The sequence below is a fragment of the Mytilus californianus genome, unplaced genomic scaffold, assembly GCF_021869535.1.
Source record: "Mytilus californianus isolate M0D057914Y unplaced genomic scaffold, xbMytCali1.0.p SCAF_13, whole genome shotgun sequence".
Lineage (NCBI taxonomy): Eukaryota > Metazoa > Mollusca > Bivalvia > Mytilida > Mytilidae > Mytilus > Mytilus californianus.
In genome coordinates, this window is record NW_026262615.1 from 5061146 (window position 1) to 5084679 (window position 23534).

The following is a 23534-nucleotide window of genomic DNA, read 5'->3' on the forward strand; positions in this document are numbered from 1 at the left end:
TGTTGTTACTTTGTAGCAAATTTATTTTCCAAGATGGCCGCCAGAGAGTGACTTAGTTTTACATAGGACCCTATGGGAAATACATACAAATGTCTTCTTTTAGAGAACCACTAAATGGAATGAAATAAAACATGACATGAATGTTCCTTTTGAGGTGATTACCAAGTGTTGTAATGTAGGCGATCCATCATCCAAGATGGCCACCAGCGGGGACTGAGTTTAACATAGGACCCTATGGGAAATACATGCAGAAGTCTTCTTTTAGAGAACCACTGAATGGAATGAAACCTAACATGACATGGATGTTCCTAATGAGGTGCTGGCCAAGTGTTGTTACTTTGTAGCCATTCAATCAACCAAGATGGCTGCCAATGGGGGACTTAGTTTAACAAAGGACCCTATGGGAAATATATACAAATGTTTTCTTCTAGAGAACCACTGAATAGAATGAAATCAAACATGGCATGAATGTTCGTAATGAGGTGCTTACCAAGAGTGTTGTTACTTTGTAGCCGAACCATCACCCAAGATGGCCGCCTGCAGGGGACTGAGTTCAACATAAGACCCTATGGGAAATACATGTCAATGCTTCTTCTAGAGGAGAACTGAATGGAATGAAACTAAAGAAGGCTCCGTGTTGAAGACCGTACTTTGACCTATAATGGTTTACTTTTATAAATTTTGACTTGGATGGAGAGTTGTCTCATTGGCACTCATACCACATCTTCTTATATCTATGGTATAAATGTTCCTTATGAGGTACTGATGAAGACCTTAATACATGTATCTTTATAGATTGAGATCTACTGTAAACTGCAAAAATATCAAGAAAAGAAGATCTACACATGAGTCAACATGAGCAATATTGTCAGTTGACATCTTGTTGGAGTTATTGTCCGTGTAAAGTCATTTTCTACAATTTCAATGAATTTATTGGTAATTTCTGTAAACATTACAAAAGTTTTCTGCTTTTGATTAAATTACGGGGCCAATATAAAACCAAATTTGGCCTCAATCATTATAAGGGTATCTGTTCTGATTTTAATCTATTTTTACATGATTTCCAAAACCAAAGTAGAATTAAGTGAGCGACACAGGCTTTTGAGAGCCTCTAGTTGTGTGTAATCATCGCCAGTGTCTTTAACTGTCAAAACAAATACACGAAGATATCATCAAAATGTTGGACAATTTGATCGACAACATCTTGGTTGAGTTTTACAGATTGATATTGTAACACACTTGTTTGTACTAATTATACATCTCTGTTGCTGATTTATTTGTATCTTCTTATGAAGCTGATTTAAAAAAAAAAAAAAACTTCGCAAAGAAAGAAAATTCAAAGAAATCATTTTGTAAGATCAATGCTTTTACTTTCAGATATATTAATAATATTCCGTAACTCAACAATCCCCATTCGGTGAGTGCTTGCATCTCATATCCCAGTGAACTAGAGATTAAAACACTACCGGCACTACAAGGTCTGCTTCATATCTTTATCTTTTCCCTGATATTGATACAGATGAACGACTTCAAATCAGAATCTATGATAAACGAATGCTTCTAACTTTCCAATTGACAACTTCTCATTTCTCAGCAGTAACAAACCCTCTATCCCATCGTATGGCAATAACTAATCTAATCTAATCTAATCTAACTTATCTTTAAACCCCCTTTGTAGAGGAACCATATTTTCATATGTAGAACAGGTGCTCTCTTTATATACAGTGCTGCTTCTCCTTCCACCATTGGACATCTAACCATATGTACATGCTCAGCTCGGGTGCAATCTATATACAGTGCTGTTACTCCCTCCACCATTCGATATCTGATGTGCGCATATTTACATTGAAGTCCTACCCCCACACAATTTGCGTAAAATCCTTTATTTTACAGTTTAGTTCACTTGATTCCAGAAATTTGTGTGGTTCCCCCAACCACGCCCTTATAGATGTTGAGATAACGGACTCGCTTATTTTATTGTCACCTCGCACTAGGTTTATTACTATCCGCATACCATCTTGTAACGGGCTATATGAAGTTGATATAGCAGGCGTCGAGTAAGGCGTTCTATTTGTACTACAATGACTGGAGAGAGTTTCTTTGCTTTCGCTACCGGCGTTAAATCAACTGAAAGAAACATGTCTAAATAAACACATTTCCCCGTTTCCATCCTCAATTTTATTAATTTTAAATATGTCAAAAATGGTGCATATCAACACCACACTGTACGCATTTAACTAACAGGGGTGTGCTTTAAACATGAGGAATATTCCAAAAGAATTTTGAGAAAGGACGATTGAAATCCCCACTAAATAAATCATGAATTGTCTGACTGATACAATTTGCAGGTATCTCAACTCACTAGCGACATTTTTCGCGGTCTTAGATCTTTAGATACCAAGAGATGTGTCTGGTCTGTAATTTTACCAGCTGCGTCCTATTCTCGAGTGTCACATTTGCCCTCGTGTTGATTCGCATGGTGGTTGATGCTTAACATGTTGGCGAACCCGGTGTTGCTCCTTTTGAAGTTCATGCGATTTTCTCAATTATCATTTGTAACTTTGATTTGTATCTTTTCATTCATGCGGGTGCCACATGTGGAGCAGGATCTGCTTACCCTTCCGGAGCACATGAGATCACCCCTAGTTTTTGTTGGGGTTCGTGTTGCTCAGTCTTTAGTTTTCTATGTTGTGTTTTGTGTACTGTTGTTTGTGTGTTTGTCTTTTTTCTTTATAATAATAATAATAAATATTATGATAATGCTATGTGGTGTGTTGTCCATGAGACAACTATCCCTTACAAACCAAAGGAAGATAATGAAGACAACTATAGTGTTATGGTTTAAATGTTACACATAGCTGTCAGGTGAACAATTCAGGCTAAGCGGAGCCTCTTGTTTTTTTGCTGTCTACGTAGATTATATATAAATAGACATAATTAAAATGGACAGTGAACCATACAAAATCAAAATGAGAACTTTTTCACGTGTGTACATGTGTAAATGTACGACAAAAAGAAAAGACCCTGTTAATGAGTGTTCAACACAGTACGGGTGTAATTGGAATTTGCACCATAAAGGTATAACTTAAGATAATGAAAAATGGTATTTAAATGTAAAAAGTGCAAGAGTGTAATGCATGTGTTTACTGAGGGAGTAATTCGTTAATTGTACCTGTAATTATACTACTACACCAAAGATGCATTATCTTAAGGTAGATAGGGTGTCTTCCTCCATCTTGGATTTGTAATACCTGAAAACAATCGGTCTAGATCTTTAATAGAATGTGCAAATTTTGAGAGTAGTAGGTAATTCATATGTAAGAATTTTCATTTCAATATAGAAAATGACATGTTTTATCATATTTATGGTTGTATTTTACAAAAAAACAGAAAACTTTTGTTTGATTCAATTTTTTCCAACTTTGCCACATAAGGGGAGGCAACTCAAATGTAAGGGCAGATAATTCAGATAAAGGTACTTTTACAATAGAATGTGTTAGGAATTTACCTATTTTATTATGTAGCAAGAAAACGAGTCCGGTGACCCCATTTTTTCTTTTTCTTATCTGAAAGCATTATATTAAAGCTATCTTCTCATATTTTATCTGAAAATTCTATGGTGCAGTTTTCGTTTTATGGCAGAAAATAGGGTTTTCCATGCATAATCTATACAAAATCTGTTGATTTTGAACAACCTGTAGCGTGAAAATAAGCCCCGTGACCCATTCTTTTTATCATTTTTTTTTAAAAAGCTTGATATAAACTACATTTTGGCAAATTATTAAAAAATTCTATGGATTATAATTTAGACACCCCATCTACCTTAAAAGGTAGAAAAGTTTCTTTCAGTTGACTTAACACATCTTATGATATATATAGTATATAAAGTATCTTTACCTGTTACAAGTATAATGATTAATACCTGTCAAAACTTGGGCTTTTCATAAAGCAGAATATATAGGAAAGTTAAATGTTGTGAAAAGGAACTCCTTATCATACTGGGCATTTCGAGTTGTGAAGATTGACGTTGTATGTAACTATGTGTATACGAAGAGCAGATACTGATATGGGCTATTTAAAGCAAATAACAGTATTTAATATAATACACTGCTACTTTTGCATAGGTACTATTTCTGTACTAAAAATCTGTAGTACTGGAAATTTACTTTTAATATTAATTACTATTTCTTTACTTTAAAATTCTTGTAATATTTAGGTACTTGTATTTTACAGTACTTGATTTGAACTTGAAATGTTTGGTACAAAAGTAATGCCAACAGTGATAACAATATTCCATGTTTGAAAATCATAACTTTAAGAGATTTAAAATAGACAAACTTTCAAAATGCTGAAAATGTAACGATGTAACCAAAATTTTGTAGTACTTAAATTTCAAGTACATATCAAGTACTGTAAAATACAGGTACCTAAATATTACAATAATTTTAAAGTAACAAAATAGTACTGAATATTAAAAGTAGATTTCCAGTACTATAGATTTTTGGTACAGAAATAGTACCTATGCAAAAGTAGCTGTGTATAATAATAAGGAGATGTGGTATGACTGCCAATGAGACAACTATCCACCAAAGTTTAAATGAAGTGGATGTAAGCAATTAAAGGCAAACCGTACGGCCTTCAACAATGAGATAACCCCATACCGTATAGTCCGCTATAAAAAGCCCTGACATGAAAAATATGAAACAATTCAATTGAGAAAACTAACGGAAAAATTATTACAACACAATTAAGTTTTGGAAATGGACATTGTTTTCTTTTAGTCAATAATAAGTCATAAAGATATCTGAAGGTTTATGATTTGTTTTAAAAGACACCAAAATGCAATTTGTATCAATATTTACATAATGGTTACAACCCACAAAACACAAAAACGTTCAGAAAGTTCCTGGAACGTTTCTCTTCGTTGTGAAAACGTTGTGATTTAACGTTGTGGGAACATTAAAAAATTGAAAACAACACGTTTAATAATTTCATGCGTCCGAAGCGCTTTTCTGGATTTACCTTCATCAGGAACGCTGAAAGCCAAACATTTGAAATCCGAGGGATGTAAAAGTACCGAAACAGTTGAAGAGCTATATGACAAAAAAACCTAAAACAAATAGCCAAATTCATCTAAGGTCAACTTTGCCTGAGGGAGTTGAAACCTTAGTTTCTTTATAATTTCAAAATTTAACAACGGACAATTTTAGAAAGGTTCGTTATAAATCATGTCATTACCAAAGTACTGACTACTGAGCTGATGATATCCTCGGGGACTGATAGTCCACCAGCTGAGGTATCGACCCAGTGATGTAAAAAATTGAAAACAACACGTTTAATAATTTCATGTGTGGACTACCAGTTACGTTATAAGAACGTTATGATATAACGTTATGAAAAACCAATCTGGAACCTTAATAGAACCTTGTGTAACCCATCTGGAACCTTAATAGAACCTTGTGTAACCAATCTGGAACCTTGATAGAACCTTGTGTAACCAATCTGGAACCTCAAAAAGAACCTTGTGTAACCAATCTGGAACCTTTATAGAACCTTGTGTTACCAATCAGGAACCAAAATTTAACCTAGTCCCAGACAACATTTGTACGCTGGCACAACAATGGCCCAACGTATCTACATTCATTGGCCCAACGTTGTTTTTAGACGTTGGCCCAATATATAAGTGCAAAGTGGCCCTATGTTGGCCCAACGTGATGGCTAAACGTTGGCACAACTTAATAAGGTTTTATACAATACATAGGTCCAACGTTGGCCCAATAATGGAATAATACGGCCGATGTTGAACAAATGTTGGGCCAACGTAGTACTACAAACTTATAACAAACGCTGGCACTCTGTTGGTTCAGTTTGTAAACTTTTCGATCCATATGAAGGATGCTAAAATCCAACCAAGCAACAGCTGAAATAATTCCTGATTTTTACATCAGTTCAAAATTGCGAAAGTATTAGTTTTATAAAATGTTACAATTGTTGCGTTTTAAGGATCCACTGTTGTTATACCATTTTGTTTCTTACATACTACCCTGACAATTTATTATTTTTCCACTTTCTATCAATTTTCCTGAACATGCATGAAATATTTGCCACTGGACGTTTAAGCAACCAACAATCAATCAATTTTTCTCTCCAGGAATTGTACTTTAGAATTTTACCCATATTTGAATGAATTCAATCAACACATCTATGTTACCTATTTTTCTTAAATAATGAACACAAAGGTATGAATATATATAATTTATTTTAGCTAGACAACCAGCAAAGTGTTAAAAGTTTAATTTTATGTATCTACACGTTGCTAAATCAGATCTAGAATGAAAATTATAAAGTCTATTGATAATAATTCATTACTGTATATGTAATTTACTTCATACACTTATTTTCCTAGTTCTGTATTCTAACATGGTTTTTATTCACAAGAGTGTTCCTTTTGTTTTCTGTTTCACTTTTTTTGTCACTATTTCTGACTCCGTCTTATCTTTAATTCTTATCAAGTATAGCAAATCTTCATAAAAACTATTTCACTGCCCCTGTAATAGAGTAATGAATAAATGAGTACTCAATGTATACTTCTTAAGAATATACTAAATCCTAAACAAATAAGCAAAAAGACAAAAAATACATTGTTTTCGGTGACCTGGCACAACAAAAATATGATAAATAGGTGGAAAATAGTTTTTTTTTTTATATTTTACCTAGACTATACAAGGCGCCGCCACAGCAAAAGGCATAAGGCATGCTTTACCATAATGGTAAGACTTCTTAAAGTAATTCATTTTGCATTTTGTCCCATCTCCATTTCCATGCATTTTCTAGCAAGAATATTGTCTACGATTTCCTACCATTCCTTTTGAACTCTGATTTATTTTGTCTTCTGTAGTATTCAAATACCTGACCTATAAATTTATATTAGAATGTAAACTTGTTCTTTCAGGTTTGTATGAAGTAGAAATCATTAAACAACATTTCTGAAACAGTACATAACAAGGTACATCCTAAAACAGACTTTTCCATTGATAATGGTTATAAATGCAATCTTCATATTTAACAAAGATTTCAGAAATAAAATATTGAAATATTGGTAATATACAATTTGTTTAATGATACGTATGTTCAGTGGCAATTATTTATTTTTATTTAGGATTAAAAATGATTTAAACAAAATCTATTTCACCCGAAACGTAAGATCAATGCTATAAAATGATAGAAATTATATGTTTTATTTGTAAACAACATCCCTTATATATATTAAAAAAAAACATATTGTATTTGTCATTCATAATATTAGAATTTTTAAAGTAATAACTTACATGTTTCTTTCTCTTAAGATGATGTGATTTCCTCCGTTTGTTTTCTTTGTTATCACTGCTTTCTTACAAATACACAACAGGAAATAGCCTCAAAAGTGACCATCCCATTATATTTAGATTTCCTATAACCTTAATTACCATGGCAACTATCTTTGAAAGTTTTTTTTTTAAATGTTTAACATATTAACATGCATATCTTTTCCTTTTCGAACGTGATACATATTATCGTCGCACTTTAGAGTACCATCACATCTTAGAGTCCTACGAATATATGTAAATTAAATTGACGTATAGATGTGTAGTTTGCAGAATATACGTATCTTAATAATAAGAGTATAAATCTATATATAGCTAGGTGTTTACCATGTTTTCAGTGGATAAAAATATTGATGTGGAAAGTATACGTACATTGATAATAAACTGTGACGAAAAAGTGTAGTATGGTACTTGAACCAAAGTGCGTATCCGTGTGTTTGTGCTGTGTTGTTGGGTGTTTAAGTTTCAGGTCGTGCCTTTCACTCGTACACGGACGACAAATGCCAAGTATACTCTTTAACAGGGTTACCCTTGAAATCTACTGGTAGCGTGATTAAGGGAATCCTGGTCACATAAATAAATAAATGGATCCTGGTGCAGTCTTAACGAAATCTTGTAAGTGAACATAAACACGAAATCGAATAAAAGTTCAATACTGTATTATTAAAATCATAAGACTATAACAAAGTTACAAGTATAACACAATGTACAGCTAACTTCAGGCTCAACAATACGGCTCTCCTCTCTACTAAATAAACGTAACTGTCCTCTCCTCACTATAAATTCTCTCTCCCCCTTATCTCACGCTCTTTCTCTCTTTTATATGACTCCTACAAGCCCGTATACAAATAAAGACTACTAGGGCAACCGGGCTCCGTGTAGTCCGTGCTCCGGAAGTCCGGGTGCTCCGGGTGCTCCGGTGATCCGGGCTCCTAGTGTTCCGTGCTCCTTACATAAATTTACTAGGGCACCATATGCAAATCATTAGGGCTCACTAGTCAAACAAAGAAATCTAAATATAACTCCTAATTAATATAATCTCTGATGATCTCTAACTGTATCAAATGGCTATGTGTGAAAATACAGATGTACGAAAACCTGATACAATCAGATAACACGGTTGACTTTAAAACATATAAAAATTTTACACAGCCCCCCTCTTAACTATGAACTTCCACTGTTTACAGCACTATATAAAAAAAAATTTAATTAAATATTGTTCTTGAGCACCTTATAACAAATACACACGTAGCCAACAAGTAGTACATGTATATAAAAAAAATGTATATATATCAAAAACATATCATAGTTTGCATCAAAAGAACTTCTAAGATAAAAAAAATTATATATATAAACAAAAATGTACATGTACCCTGAGATAGATGATAATAAAAAAAAACCTTATCATAACTTTTTAAAATATAAAAATAGCACCCCTGACTAGTTTTGAGTATTATGCGATTCTAAATAACAAAACTTAACACAACTTACAGAGATATCATATTTTTATTATGGAATATAAAAAAAACCATCGGAATCCAAGATTTGATTCTTTAAAATGTTTAAACGTACACTCAAAATTGGACCAGGTAACACCAAGTAAATAACAAGGGTCACAGGGCTCCATATAAACAAAATTACTTTAAACTAATTTTGCGAACAAAATTTAAGTCTATGTAAAATAAGCACCACTTGTTAAAAATAAGAAATATAACAAAAATACAAAAATTATATAGTGCTGACAATGATATATTTTAAGTCTACATAATAGTTTTAGATTTAAGACTTTCAAAACAATGGAGTTTACTGGTCTTAAAAAAATGTAGTTCATCATTGTTTAATGGGCATTGAGACACCATGATTGAAGGGTTTCAAGCGACATATTGTAATTTTAAAGGGCTTCGAGACACCATAAAAATGTATTTAGGGTTTCGAGCACCAAATAAAGCTAAACTTCTACTTTATAAACAAACACAGAAAAACTTCTGTATAAAACAACATAGTTTACACAATAAATAAACAACTGTTTATAAAGTCACTTGGTTTATTCACTATCTTCTTCCGTCGTTTCATTATGGGGTTTTTTCTTTTCATTAGACCGTCCATGCCGGATGACCGACACCTGGCCTCTGGTGTCGATCTCCTCTGCGTAAATCTGTCTCTCGAGGATCTCTACGGTCCCCTTCTCGGTTCCGGAAATTCTGGTGGACGATTTTTAAACATCGGGGATCTGTCTCTTCCATGCCATATATCACGGTTATAGAATCGCCCTTGGGATCCTTTATCGTTATTCCGTGGGTAATTATCAGGAACTTTATTTCTGTCGACATTTTCTCTTCGTGTTCCTTCTGCTTCTGCAGTTACATCTTCATCACTATCCCCGTCTTCAACTTCAAATATAGGCCGCTGAACTGGTTTTAAATGCTTGGCGAGGTCCTTTTCACCTACCTTTAAGCATTCCTCCTGCATTGAATTAATTACCGCCTCTTGCAGGGTATTAGGTCTGGTTCGCTTGACAGCAAGGCGAAAATCTTTTGACTTTCCGCACTTGTCAAGGAACGCTTTAATAGAGTTCTCCTCTACAATCTCAGGATTGCCCGGATACTCTCTACGGTACAAATCCTCTATGGCTTGACTAAAATCTCTCAAAGATTCTTCCGGTTTTCTCTTTCTCAGTTTTGCCTCTGTTACATACCTTTCTTTCATCGCCGTATGTCCAAATCTCTCTTCCATCTTTTGTTTTAGACGATTATTATTTCTCTGTATTATAACTGGCATCCCGTATGCATACGTCTCCGCTTGTCCCCTAAGAGTGCTTAGTAGGCCCCTTCGTGACTTTTCTTTGTTCCATACATTTAACTCGGATATATTCTCGAAGTATTGAATAAACTCATTCCAAACATCATTCCTTGCTCCTGAAAAGGTCCTCCGTACAGGATATTCATTAGATGGAGGAACGTTCCTTCCACGGATACACCAAGTATTCGGGTATTCCGTAGTCGTTCCGTTTATGTCAGTACATTCATTTTCTATACTATCAGACTCTGGCAATTGGACATGTCCTAGTGATAAGCCCATGTTTTCCGATGTTTGCCCGGGTGACTCAAGCTCCATTTGCCTTTGCCCGTTTATAACAGGGCAATAAGGCCAAGGGCTCGAGTACAAGGGTATTTCATCTGAGTCATAGGGCGTACCAGTATCAGTGATAACATTATCCGGAGTACGACTAAGCCCATTATACATAGGATTAGGGCTTCGCTTGTTCCTGGACCATGAATGTACAGAGTGTTCTGCCTTATAACCAGAAATGACGGAATTCCATACAAATTTCAAAACTATCGTTGAAATTATCAGGCATATTATCGCTAATAATCCAATCATTACATATTCTTGAGACTTCTGTACTACCCTGTTGTTAGGAAAATAAATCCCTGCTGATGCGACGAGGCCGCTACTGAGAGTAAGCAAACTAACCAATATTTGCCAAAATTTCTTCCAACCATTTCCTCCGTCTTTTTCCGTATTGCTCATCTCCTGGACAGCTCTATCCTGATAGTTCCTGGGTGAACAATGCCCGATTCTCCGGCGATACCGGTTATCTGGCATATTCTCCGTGTGAACATCATGGAGAGTACCAGTGGCAGGCGAACTACTTAACCCAGAAGCTGCTGGGGAAAATATCTGACTTCTTAAGCAATTCTGCCTTACCTGAGAGAGCGTTGGAGCCTGAGTTGATGTCCTTATTCTTCTTCTTGGTGTTTCCATTATATTATTACAAGTTCGTTGAAGTCACACACAGTAGATCCCACCGCTGCCACCAATGTGACGAAAAAGTGTAGTATGGTACTTGAACCAAAGTGCGTATCCGTGTGTTTGTGCTGTGTTGTTGGGTGTTTAAGTTTCAGGTCGTGCCTTTCACTCGTACACGGACGACAAATGCCAAGTATACTCTTTAACAGGGTTACCCTTGAAATCTACTGGTAGCGTGATTAAGGGAATCCTGGTCACATAAATAAATAAATGGATCCTGGTGCAGTCTGAACGAAATCTTGTAAGTGAACATAAACACGAAATCGAATAAAAGTTCAATACTGTATTATTAAAATCATAAGACTATAACAAAGTTACAAGTATAACACAATGTACATCTAACTTCAGGCTCAACAATACGGCTCTCCTCTCTACTAAATAAACGTAACTGACCTCTCCTCACTATAAATTCTCTCTCCCCCTTATCTCACGCTCTTTCTCTCTTTTATATGACTCCTACAAGCCCGTATACAAATAAAGACTACTAGGGCAACCGGGTTCCGTGTAGTCTGTGCTCCGGAAGTCCGGGTGCTCCGGGTGCTCCGGTGATCCGGGCTCCTAGTGTTCCGTGCTCCTTACATAAATTTACTAGGGCACCATATGCAAATCATTAGGGCTCACTAGTCAAAAAGAGAAATCTAAATATAACTCCTAATTAATATAATCTCTGATGATCTCTAACTGTATCAAATGGCTATGTGTGAAAATACAGATGTACGAAAACCTGATACAATCAGATAACACGCTTGACCTAACATATAAAAATGTTACAAAACGTATAAGAGAGGCGATAGATACTAACTCGTTCGTTATGCCCGTGTGTGTAGTGATGTCATAGATTTTAACGAACGTAATCAATGCATCACTGGTAAATTATTAAGTCAGGGATTTCGTTACCATAAATTACTTAAAACTTTTACTAAATTCTTTCATAGATAAAAAGATTTGATTAGTAAATTTGTCTGTACCTGTAGAAAACTTATAAAAATGCGGTATTTCACATCCTAACTTTCACGGTTATATTGTGCTGAAAGCGCGGAAATCACTATGTGATTCGTGTAAACTCATCGAAACTTTAAACAAACTTATTAGTAAAGGTTATCTTATCAATGTTGTAATTAGATCTTCGAATATTGTTTACATTGGCACAAATATCGATTTTTTCATCAACAAATTAAAACATAACTAAATTTGTATTCTTTTGAAATGTTTTTTGGGGATGTATAAATACACACCCACGTTCGTTTTCTATATAGAGATAACTTTATCTCTATATAACATTATACATATTTATTAAAAGGTTAAACCCTAACTATCCTACTGCCTGTCGATACTTTTATTTTGGCATTTCACAAGTCATGTCTTCTTTGACTGTCCATGACGTTAAAACACTAAATCCCTGGGATGTGTTTTAGTTGATTTTAGTCTCTGATACATGATTTTTTATCATTGTTTTTGGCTTTTAACTAGCTTTCAGTAAATCGTACTTTCGTGTTAATTTGACCTGTGGATACAATTTGTAATGCATTTTTGTGCTTCAATATTTACTTATTTTGTGTTATATCTCGTCTCACTATTTTTAATATATACAACCTTTGAGTTATTAGTATGACGATACTTTTTCACATCTGTTCTCGTACTATAAACAACAAGTTTATTTATTTTGTCAAAAATATTTCCGTACTCCATGTACTCCTTACAACAAAATTATTTTTATTTACCCGTGTACGTTATTTTATTAAATGGCATTTTGTCCAAGGTTATAGTTGACTTTCTAATATTGTTTTACATCTCACTCCACCCCACCCTTTTTTTATATTGATTTTGTATTTACATTGTGTCAAAGATCACATTTATTCGTTCAGTGTATGTTTATTTGTTTTTGTTAATATGTCTTTTGTTTGAGTTAAGCCATTTCTATTGATATTTTATAGTGTGTCTTTCTATGTTGTGATGTTACACTATTATTTCAGGTTAGGGTGAAGGTTGGCGCCTTTTACAACGTTTAAACCCGCTGCATTTGTTTGCACCTGGCCTAAGTCAGGAATCTGTTCTTCAGTGGTAGTCGTTTGTTGATGTGGTTCATAAGTGTTTCTCGTTTCTCGTTTTTTATATAGCTTAGACCGTTGGTTTTCCTGTTTGAATAGTTTTACACTAGTCATTTTTGGGGCCCTTTATAGCTTGCTGTTCGGTGTGAACCAAGGCTCCGTGTTGAATGCCGTACTATGACCTGTAATGGTTTTACTTTTACAAATTGTGACTTGGATGGAGAGTTGTCTCATTGGCACTCATACCACATCTTCTTATATCTATTGACAACGCCATGGCTAAAAAAGAAAAAGACAAACAGACAAACAATAGTACACAAAACACAACATAGCACATAAGATACCGACTGGTAATAAGAAAACAAATTATTCACGATTACTAAAACTCTTTTCAGTGACCGATTTCCTGTGATACGACTGAGTAATTTTTTTTAAAGCTACTAATTAAGGTAACACACACAACCTGAGGGAATCGTATTAACTCAAAAGTAGCAAGAACTGGAGCCTCGACAGAGTAAGTGTCTCCTGCTTTACATTCACAATCTTCTCTTGTTCAAAATGTTACTAATATGTGTTGTTAACCTTTTAAATGTTTTGATGCCATAATCCGCTCTTTAATTCGATATTTATAATGTGTGAATACATACTATATAATGCCGTATATTGTATATTGAATATTCAAGTTCTTTAAATCCAATACTGTGTAGTATTTAAATGCTGAAATAAAAGTTATTATTTTTACTTCTGGTTTTAATCTGGTTTTAACATCAGAAACGAAAAAATTTATGAAATTCAAAATAATTGTTCGTATTTTACTGATTTTATGCAAGGACTTTTATTGTAGTAAATTAACGATATACCAAATTAAAAATCAAAGCACATTTTATTTGATCTAGTTTGAAATTTAAATGTACCTATTAGTGACCTTAATTTGAACTTCTTTATAATTTTTTGAAAATTAACCATACCCAACTACAGGATTATCTTACGGGTTATCGCTGTACATTTAATATTTCTCACGCGATATTCATATTTTAAGTCTGAAAGGAATCTTGATAAACTTGATTAGAATAAACACTATAACATATACTTTTTATTTGAAGAAAAAGAAATTTCAAAATAATTTGTGAATATTCAAAAACACGTTTATCCCGCCAGATTTTACCGCAAACAAACCTTCGAACTGATTATCATTGATGTATTCCTTCCCAATTTATTTAGTAAGACTTCTCTATGGTGTTTGCTATACTAAACTTATAACCAGTTGATTTCAGTTTCGAGAAACATGTGTTTTTAAAACACAATACTTGGAAATTTGCTCATTCAACGCTACAGATAATCATGGTATTAAAATAACACACCAATAAAATGTTATTCGAATAAATTGTTAACATTGTATTTATTACAATAAAATTATCGTGAAATGAATTTGTTTTAGCTGTCTATCATCTGCTTGACATTTCTAACAGATCTCGGCACTTAAACGGCCTCAAACGTTTCGGATATCTCAGCCGGCTATGTCATATTTTGTCCTGAATGGTAAACTGAAGACGAAAAGTGTTTGGCAATATATGTGTAAAGATGATAGTGAGTTACCATATTATGAGCTAAAGCGGAAGGGAAATCGGCAAATTCATTCACCCTACAAAACTAATAACTGGTATTTCTAAAAGACTCTTGACTCCAGATTGAAAAATCTGACTCCTGCTACTGTAACATGATAACGAGATAGTTTAGTAATGCTTTTGAACTTCGCACTTTTTTTTACTTGTTTTATTCGAGCATCACTAATGAGTCTTTTGTAGACGAAACGCGGGTCTAGCGTACACAATTTTAATCCTGGTATCTATGATAAGTTTTTTTACAACCACTGGGTCGATGCCACTTCTGGTGGAGTTTTTCTCCCCGAGGGTATCACCAACCCAGTATACAGCACTGTTGTGTTGACATGCATGATCATTGATATGGTCATAATTTTTGTGCTTCTTCGTTACATTTGTTTGTTTTTATAGTGATTAAAATGATAACACAATGTTGACTGCTGTACCCTTATTTTTGACATTTTTACCTATTTTGTCTGTTTGTTTTGTTCACGCATCGTTGTCAATATAATGGAATTTGATGCGACTGTCATACAAGTGAGAGGTTTAGCTAGCTATAAAACCAAGTTCAATCCACCATTTTCTACATTAGAAAATGCCTGTACCAAGTCAGGAATATGACAGTTGTTATCCATTCGTTTGATGTGTTTTTTTTTTTTTTTATTTTGCCATTTGATTGGGGACTTTCCTTTTTGAATTTTCCTCGGAGTTCAGTATTTTTGTGTTTTTACTTTTTTTATATATAAACTGTTTACAAAACTTTGATTTTTTTTCGAAATACTCAAGATTATTAGCTTAACTGTATTTGGTAAACCCTTCCGAAATTTTAGGTCATCTGATGCTCTTCAACTTCGTACTTTATTCGGCCTTTTTAAATTTTATTATTCTACCGTCATTGATGAGTTTTTTGTAGACGAAACGCGAATCTGGCGTACAAAATTTTAATCTTGTCATTTAAAATGAGTTTCTAGAATATAGAAATAAGAAGCTGTGAATGTAAGCAATTATAGGCAGCCGTACGGCCTTCAACAACGAGAAAAAACCCATACTGTTTGGTCGGCTATATAAAGCTCCGACACAAATATATAAAACAATTAAAATTACATATGGAGAGAGAAACATTGACCTCAGATGTTTGGTGTAGTTGGAGTAGCAGTTCTTTATTTTTGAGCCTTTAAGATTTCATAATAAAGCTGTAAATAGGTTAATTCATTAAAGTACATAAACATATGTGTAGAATATGTTGTTATACATTAAGATTGTGCTTTACATTCGAAAAGAATGTGAACCATATAAAATAGCATTTTGCTAGGTTCTTCTGTTACCTATTCTGACATCGGACTCGGACTTCTCTTAAACTGAGTTTTACTGTGCGTACTGTTGTGCGTTTGTTTTTTTCTACATTGGCTAGAGGTATAGGGGGAGGGTTGAGATCTCAAAAAACATGTTTAACCCCGCCGCATTTTTGCGCCTGTCCCAAGTCAGGAGCCTCTGGCCTTTGTTAGTCTTGTATCATTTTTAATTTTAGTTTCTTGTGTATAATTTGGAGTTTAGTATGAAGTCCATTATCACTGAACTAGTACATATATTTGTTATGGGGCCAGCTGAAGCCCGCCTCCGGGTGCAGGATTTTCTCGCTGCGCTGAAGACCCATTGGTGGCCTTCTGCTGTTTTCTGCTCTTTGGTCGGGTTGTTGTCTCTTTGACACATTCCATATTTCCATTCTCAATTCTATTGTGTGTGAAACTTTTTTTGTTTCTTCTATCGGTGTATTCAAATGATTATAATCAACATCAATTTATTAAAAAAAAAAAATCAATAATGAAAATTAAAATATAAGTTTCAAATTAATGACATAGAGTACTAAAAAAGGTGACCAAGTTTTATTTTAAAATATCTTTCTACATTATTCCGACACACTATCTTGAAATACAATACATTTCATATATGTATTTAAATCGCCTACGTCATGGGTTTTTTTTTTTTGCAACGAGAACATTATTAGTACATTCTAGTACATGGGTGAATGGTTCCGCCTATATAAACAGGACTTTTAGAAACTAAGCTAAAACCAGAACTGAGTTGTGGATAGAATGATATAACAGAAAAACACAAAAAAAGTATTTCACTATTTGTTCAGTTAAAAGTTTTCATTCAACATGAAAACTACATTGTTTTTTGTGTTTGTACTTTGGAATACTTGTTTGATCACATCGCATAAAATTCCAGCAAAGTATTTGCGTAAGTAAAACAATTTTACTCACTTTAATAATCATTTGGTCATATCCATCTGTATCATTCTTATGGATTGTCTTTTGTTATTATGCATTCATATAATTCTTATGGTTTATCATTTTATACTGTGCTTCCGTGTTTTTCAAATGCAGCAACTTTTCGGATAATGTATCTTCACCATTCCTATGAATTATCTTTTATTTCTATGCTTGCCATTATTTAGAGGATCACAGATCCATCCTTCTCTCCTTTTTGGTGTTAACATAAAAAAAGGATAATTTAAATCTCCTGTCTATATACTCGAAACCTAAATTTTACAATTACCAAAAAATGCAGACCGATATATAGCTGGATTGTCAAAATGTTCAACTAAATATCTTTTTTGATCACTTTTCTGTCTACGGTAAAATATTGCAATCAGAAATATTTTAAAGATTGATATTCAAACAGCTGTGTAAATCAGATATGGATTCTTTAACATTTTTAAGATCATCTGCACAATCTGCTATCACAATTCTTACAATTATTATTCTAACTTAATTATTGTTTTTTCTACGCTAACCATACAACTATACATGCCCAAGATCGGATACATCGTTTCATTATACAAAGTTTTTTTGGTACAAAAATGGGGTTGTTAGAAATTCAATTCTTTGGTCATAAAAAATCTTTCTCTGTGAATAAACGTACCGATTCCAAAAACGAACACACCGAGGAGTAAATCACCAAAATGCTGAACTTTTTATTCGACAAACTATTTGTTTGGTTAGGTGAATTGATTTTAAAATAGATAGTCTGTACTCCAATGGGTACTAAATGTGCATCCCTGCTGACCGACTTGTTATTGTTGCACTCAAAAGTAGCAGAACTCCTACAAATCTTCTCCGAGACTAAACGAAAAAAATACATCTTGCTAAATTCTTAAATTTCACTCTCATATATTGATGATCCTGTTAGTCAATATCAAACATTTTAGTGAGTGCTTACAACTTATATATCCCAGTGAACGTGAGATTAGGGATACTACCAAAAGTAGAAGGTCTTTAATATCTTGATCTTTTTCCTGATATTGACACAGAATGACGACCTCAAACTAAAATATATGACAAACGTAATATTTTCAAATTTTCAATAGTTAACCTCCAATTTCTTATCAATAACACACCCTTTGTCCTATCGTATGGTTTTTACATATCTCAATTAATACGTTATGGATTTCATCAGCTGGAGTGTGCTCCTGAAACAAAATTGCTCAAACAGAGTTATGATGAAGTAAGGACTGAAATAGACAAACATGAGTTTAACGGTCACCTTCACGAATACGTGATTGATACGATATACATACAGATATAAGAAGATGTGGTATGAGTGCCAATGAGACAACTCTCCATCCAAGTAAAAATTTATACAAGTAAACCATTATAGGTCAAAGTACGGTCTTCAACAAGGAGCCTTGGCTCACACAGAATAGCAAGCTTTAATTAAAGGGCCCCAAAAAATTACTAGTGTAAAACCATTCAAACGGGAAAACCAACGGTCTAATCTATATAAAAAACGAGAAACGAGAAAAACTTATGAACCACATCAACAAACGACAACTACTGAACATTAGATTCCTGACTTAGGACAGGTGCAAACAATTGCAGCGGGTTTAAACGTTTTAATGATGCATGCGTAGCGCGAGACGCTTAACCTATCTACGAACCCAGTGGAGCTCCTTTTGGGAGTTCAAGCGATTCCGTCTGTTACATTGATTTGTATTCCTAATCGATTGATAAGATTCAAACACCTATAAACTACTGTTGCATTAATTCATTCTCCAATGAACATCGTTTTGGTTCTATGCATCCGTATCGTTTCAATGACTTATCTTTTGGTATAATGAATACGGATCATTCAATGCTATTCAATTGATTCGTTTTTTATTATTTGCCATCGTATTCAATGTTTTATCTTTTTGTTTTGTGCTTCCACTTCATTTCAATTTATTATCTTTTGGAATCATGCGTCTGTGTTATTCCGTCGGATATCTTTTGGTACGGTGCATTCTCTTCATACTAATGAATTGTCTTTTGATATACTCCATCCACATAATTCAAATGGATTACATTTTGTTACTGTTCATCTAGACCATTCTAATAGACAATATTTTGGTATTATGAGTTCGCATCCTTCCAAAAGATTATCTATTTGTATAGTGCATCCATGTCATTCAATTGAATTTTTTTCTTTTTTAGTGAGCGTCTGCATAATTTTTATCCTTTTCGTTTTATGGAACTCCATGTTTTTATAAACATTTAGCATTCTTAAATTTAGTTTTTGGCGTGCATGATGCAAATTAATACGCAAACAGTTTTGAAGGCAGCAGATTAATGTTTTCATTTTGTTTTGTATGTTACAGTGAATTAGTTTCTATGCTTTCCAAATTGAGATCCAATCATTTTTTAATTTTTTTTGGTTGGAAGATAATCTGTAGATTGTGTACTGGAAAGTAGTGATGAGAATTAAATGAATATAATTATGTTGAAAAGCAATTAAAGGTCTAACATAATTTGCAAAATATATGTTATGCTAAATATCTTCGAAGTTAAGCAAATGTGCAACTCATAAATGTGATAATTGCATCTAACTGAATTATCTAAAGTTTGGTGACCATGTTGATGTCATATGTTCCGTACAGACTGATCTTATACTTACTACACATATATCTAGAAAAGACAATACCTGACCAGCAGTTTCTAAACTTTACATAAAATAGTTTGACTCAGATATAACTTATAACAGCAAATAAAGAGATGCATATTTTAAATGAACAATATAGAGATATAGAGATCCTGAAAAAATATTTTTGATTATATTTATTCATGCCATTTTTTATATACCGTGGTCAAAATATGCCCATGAGCCGTTGGGGTGATTATCAACTGATGGGAAAAATGTCAGTATTTTATTTGGCGGCATTTTGTCCAAAGTTATGGTTGTTTTCGATATTATTTTACATTTAACCCCCTTCTTTTATCAATTTTGTATTTACATTGTGTCATAGATCAAATTTATTCGTTCAATGTATGTTCACTTGTTTTTGTTAATATGTCTTCCGATTGAGTTAAGCCATTTCAATTGATATTTTATAGTGTGTCTTTCTATGTTGTGTTTTTACACTATTGCTTCAGGAAGGGTGCAGGTTGGCATCTATTAAAACGTTTTAACCCGCTGCATTTGTTTGCACCTGTCATAAGTCAGGAACCTGATGTTCAGTGGTTGTCGTTTGTTGATGTGGTTCATAAGCGTTTCTCGTTTCTCGTTTTTTATATATATTAGACCGTTGGTTTTTCTGATTGAATGGTTTTACACTAGTCATTTTTGGGGCCCTTTATAGATTGCTGTTCGGTGTGAGCCAAGGCTCCGTGTTGAATGCCGTACTTTGACCTATAATGGTTTACTTTTACAAATTGTGACTTGGATGGAGAGTTGTCTCATTGGCACTCATACAACATCTTCTTATATCTATTATAACTTGTTTTGCCAACAGGGGTTTCGTCTACATAAGACTCATCAGTTCCACTCGAACGATTAAATCAAATAGTTAAAAGGCCAAATAAAATACTACGAAGTTGAAAAGTTGAATAGCAGTAATAACAGAAAATTCCGAAGCGTTGTACCAAATACGGATAAGGCAATGTTTATTCGGGGTGGAACAAAGCTTAGCGTTTTCAAAACTTTGATATTTTATCAACAGTAAATTTAAAGAAAATGAATATCTATATGATATTTCGTATCAGCACAAATGTACCGATCGTACTCATTTGGTAACGTCATTTCATAAATTTGTTCTACTGACAAATCAAATTAAACAGGAATAAGTTTGGTACTATTAAATGATTTGAAGTTTGTGGTAATTTCATAGAGCGTTTATCGTTTCAGCATTTTCGGCATACTATTTATCATATTTGTGTTGCATTTTTTATAATTTATTTCCTATAATAATTTCGTTCGTCCAATAAACGTTAAATAACCAGCAATCAATCAATCAATTGATTTCTTTCGTCATATTGTATTGCTTATTTTCAAAGACTGAGTGGCGCCAAATTGATACACAATAACGTTGTGAACATAATAACTGAAAGCAGTTGTTAAGACTAGTATATTAACCCTAGAAGAACATGTGGTAAAATGTGAAATATTGACAATGTTATTGTTGTATGTAAATATTAGTTCTTTATATAATATTTATCATACTATTGTCAATAGAAGAATATCAATGTGCACGAATGCTTTCAATAAACCATGATGTATGGCAAACATTATCAGGAGAATAAAGTAATCATCTATAAGATTGTACGCTGAGATAAAAATTTAAATGTCTCATCAATCTGTTATGTAAGTTTCTTTTTGAAATTTGAAAATGTGCATATGCCTTTTGATGACAAATAGTGTCTGTATCATTACATCCCAGCTTCTTTGTTCTACCAGGGGTGATCTGAGCCGGATCACCCCTACTAGATCACCCTAGCTTACGTTTCTTTGTTCTGAATGCTTTCCTTTGTTCTATAACATTTTGGCGGGAATGTCAAATCCACAATAAAACTTAAAAACAACTCTCAGTTAATTAGCATATTCAAACATTGTGTCCGGGGCTCATAAAGGGTATATACTATATAGTAATATATATAAAGTATATTATAATGATTGTTCGGCGTTCTAAGACTAGATGTTATGAAGCGTAAATGGTTCTTTATAAAATCTAGTACAGCTGGGATGTAAAATAGTTATCCCATTCGGACTTGGTGTGTCAGTGTAAGATCACCCTCAGGCCTCCGGCCGTCGGGGTGATCTTACACTGACACACCGCGTCCTCATGGGATAATTATTACTGTAAATCTGCTTCGGTTTAGTTGATTTACAACAAAGATGCAATCATCGTTTCACAGCATTCAAACCAGGTCAAAATATATTGTTAGTATACTTAGTCAAGTACTATTACCAGGACATTTTATGTGAAAATGGTTGATTTAGCGACTAGTTGTGCAGAAAATAAAAGAAAGGAGTTGTAACGAGACCTTAAAATTGAGAATGGAAATGGGGAATGTGTCTAAGAGACAACAACCCGACCATAGAGCAGACAACAGCCGAAGGCCACCAATGGGTCTTCAATGCAGCGAGAAACTCCCGCACCCGGAGGCGTCCTTCAGCTGGTCCCTAAAAAAATATGTATACTAGTTCAGTGATAATGGACGTCATACTAAACTCCAAATTATACACAAGAAACTAAAATTAAAAATGATACAAGACTAATAAAGGCCAGAGGCTCCTGACGGACAGGCGCAAAAATGCGGCGGGGTTAAACATGTTTTTTGAGATCTCAACCCATCCCCTATACCTCTAGCCAATGTCGAAAAAACAAACGTACAACAGTACGCAGAGTAAAACTCAGTTTAAGAGAAGTCCGAGTCCGATGTCAGAATAGGAAACAAAAGAAAATAAACAAAATGACAATAATACATAAATAACAACAGATTGCTAGCAGTTACTGACATGCCAGCTCCAGACCTCAATTAAACTGATTGAAAGATTATGTCTTCATCATATGAATATCAGGCACAATCCCTCCTGTTAGGGGTTTAGAATTATTCCGTCATAACATATATGAGAAGAACATAACCCGTGTCATGCCAACAACTGGTTTTAGAATAAATATGTTTAATTCCGATGCAAAACCCCTAGAAGTGAATCAATATTAAAGCCAAAATATGCAATCTTTAATGACCTGACAACAGTATCGTAACTATATCCCTTCTTAATAAGTCTGTTTAAAGGTTTTGTTAGCTTTTGAGGTGAATACTGACATTTTTGTGCTTTGTAAAGAATATTACCATAAAAGATTGGATGTGAAATACCCGAACGTATAAGATGTCTGCATGTTTAGTTATATTTACGAATGATGTCCTTATACCGATGATAAAATTTAGTAAATGTTTTGACTAGTTTATGATATCGAAAATCCTGGTGTAATAATTTTTCAGTAATACATAAATTTCTCTCGCTAAAATCTAATACGTTGTTACATACACGAGCGAATCGTACAAGTTGAGATATTTAAACACCATAAGATGGTGACAAGGGAACGTCACCATCTAAAAATGGATAATTAACGATAGGAAATGAAAAATCATCTCTTTTATCATAAATTTTTGTATTAAGCTTCCCGTTAATGATATAGATATCAAGATCGAGGAAAGGACAGTGGTCATTGTTAGTATTAGCTTTATTCAAAGTAAGTTCAACAGGATAAATTTCTTTAGAATACATACTTGTATATTTTCACCAAAAACTGGGGGTGATCTCAGGTGCTCCGGAAGGGTAAGCAGATCGTGCTCCACATGTGGCACCCGTCGTGTTGCTCATGTTAGTGCAAACCCATTAATAAGTCTAATTCAGTAGGTCACATACGGGAAAAGGGGACGGGATTGTAGTTA

At 33.9% G+C, this 23534-nt stretch overlaps 1 protein-coding gene across 4 annotated transcripts in view; it reads left to right on the forward strand.

The window, feature by feature from the left end:
• The first annotated feature begins 13713 nt into the window (after window positions 1–13713).
• The window catches only part of LOC127723031 (MAM and LDL-receptor class A domain-containing protein 2-like), an 87844-nt gene continuing 78023 nt past the window's right edge, over window positions 13714–23534 (forward strand). For 2 of the 4 annotated variants that reach the window (XM_052229443.1, XM_052229444.1), the window contains exon 1: window positions 16815–17064. In XM_052229443.1, the coding sequence (XP_052085403.1) occupies window positions 16983–17064 (82 nt within the window). In that variant the 5' untranslated portion in view covers window positions 16815–16982. Of the gene's footprint in view, window positions 13737–16806; window positions 17065–23534 lie in introns of those variants that run through there. The other 2 variants (XM_052229445.1, XR_007991809.1) reach the window with 2 other exon arrangements.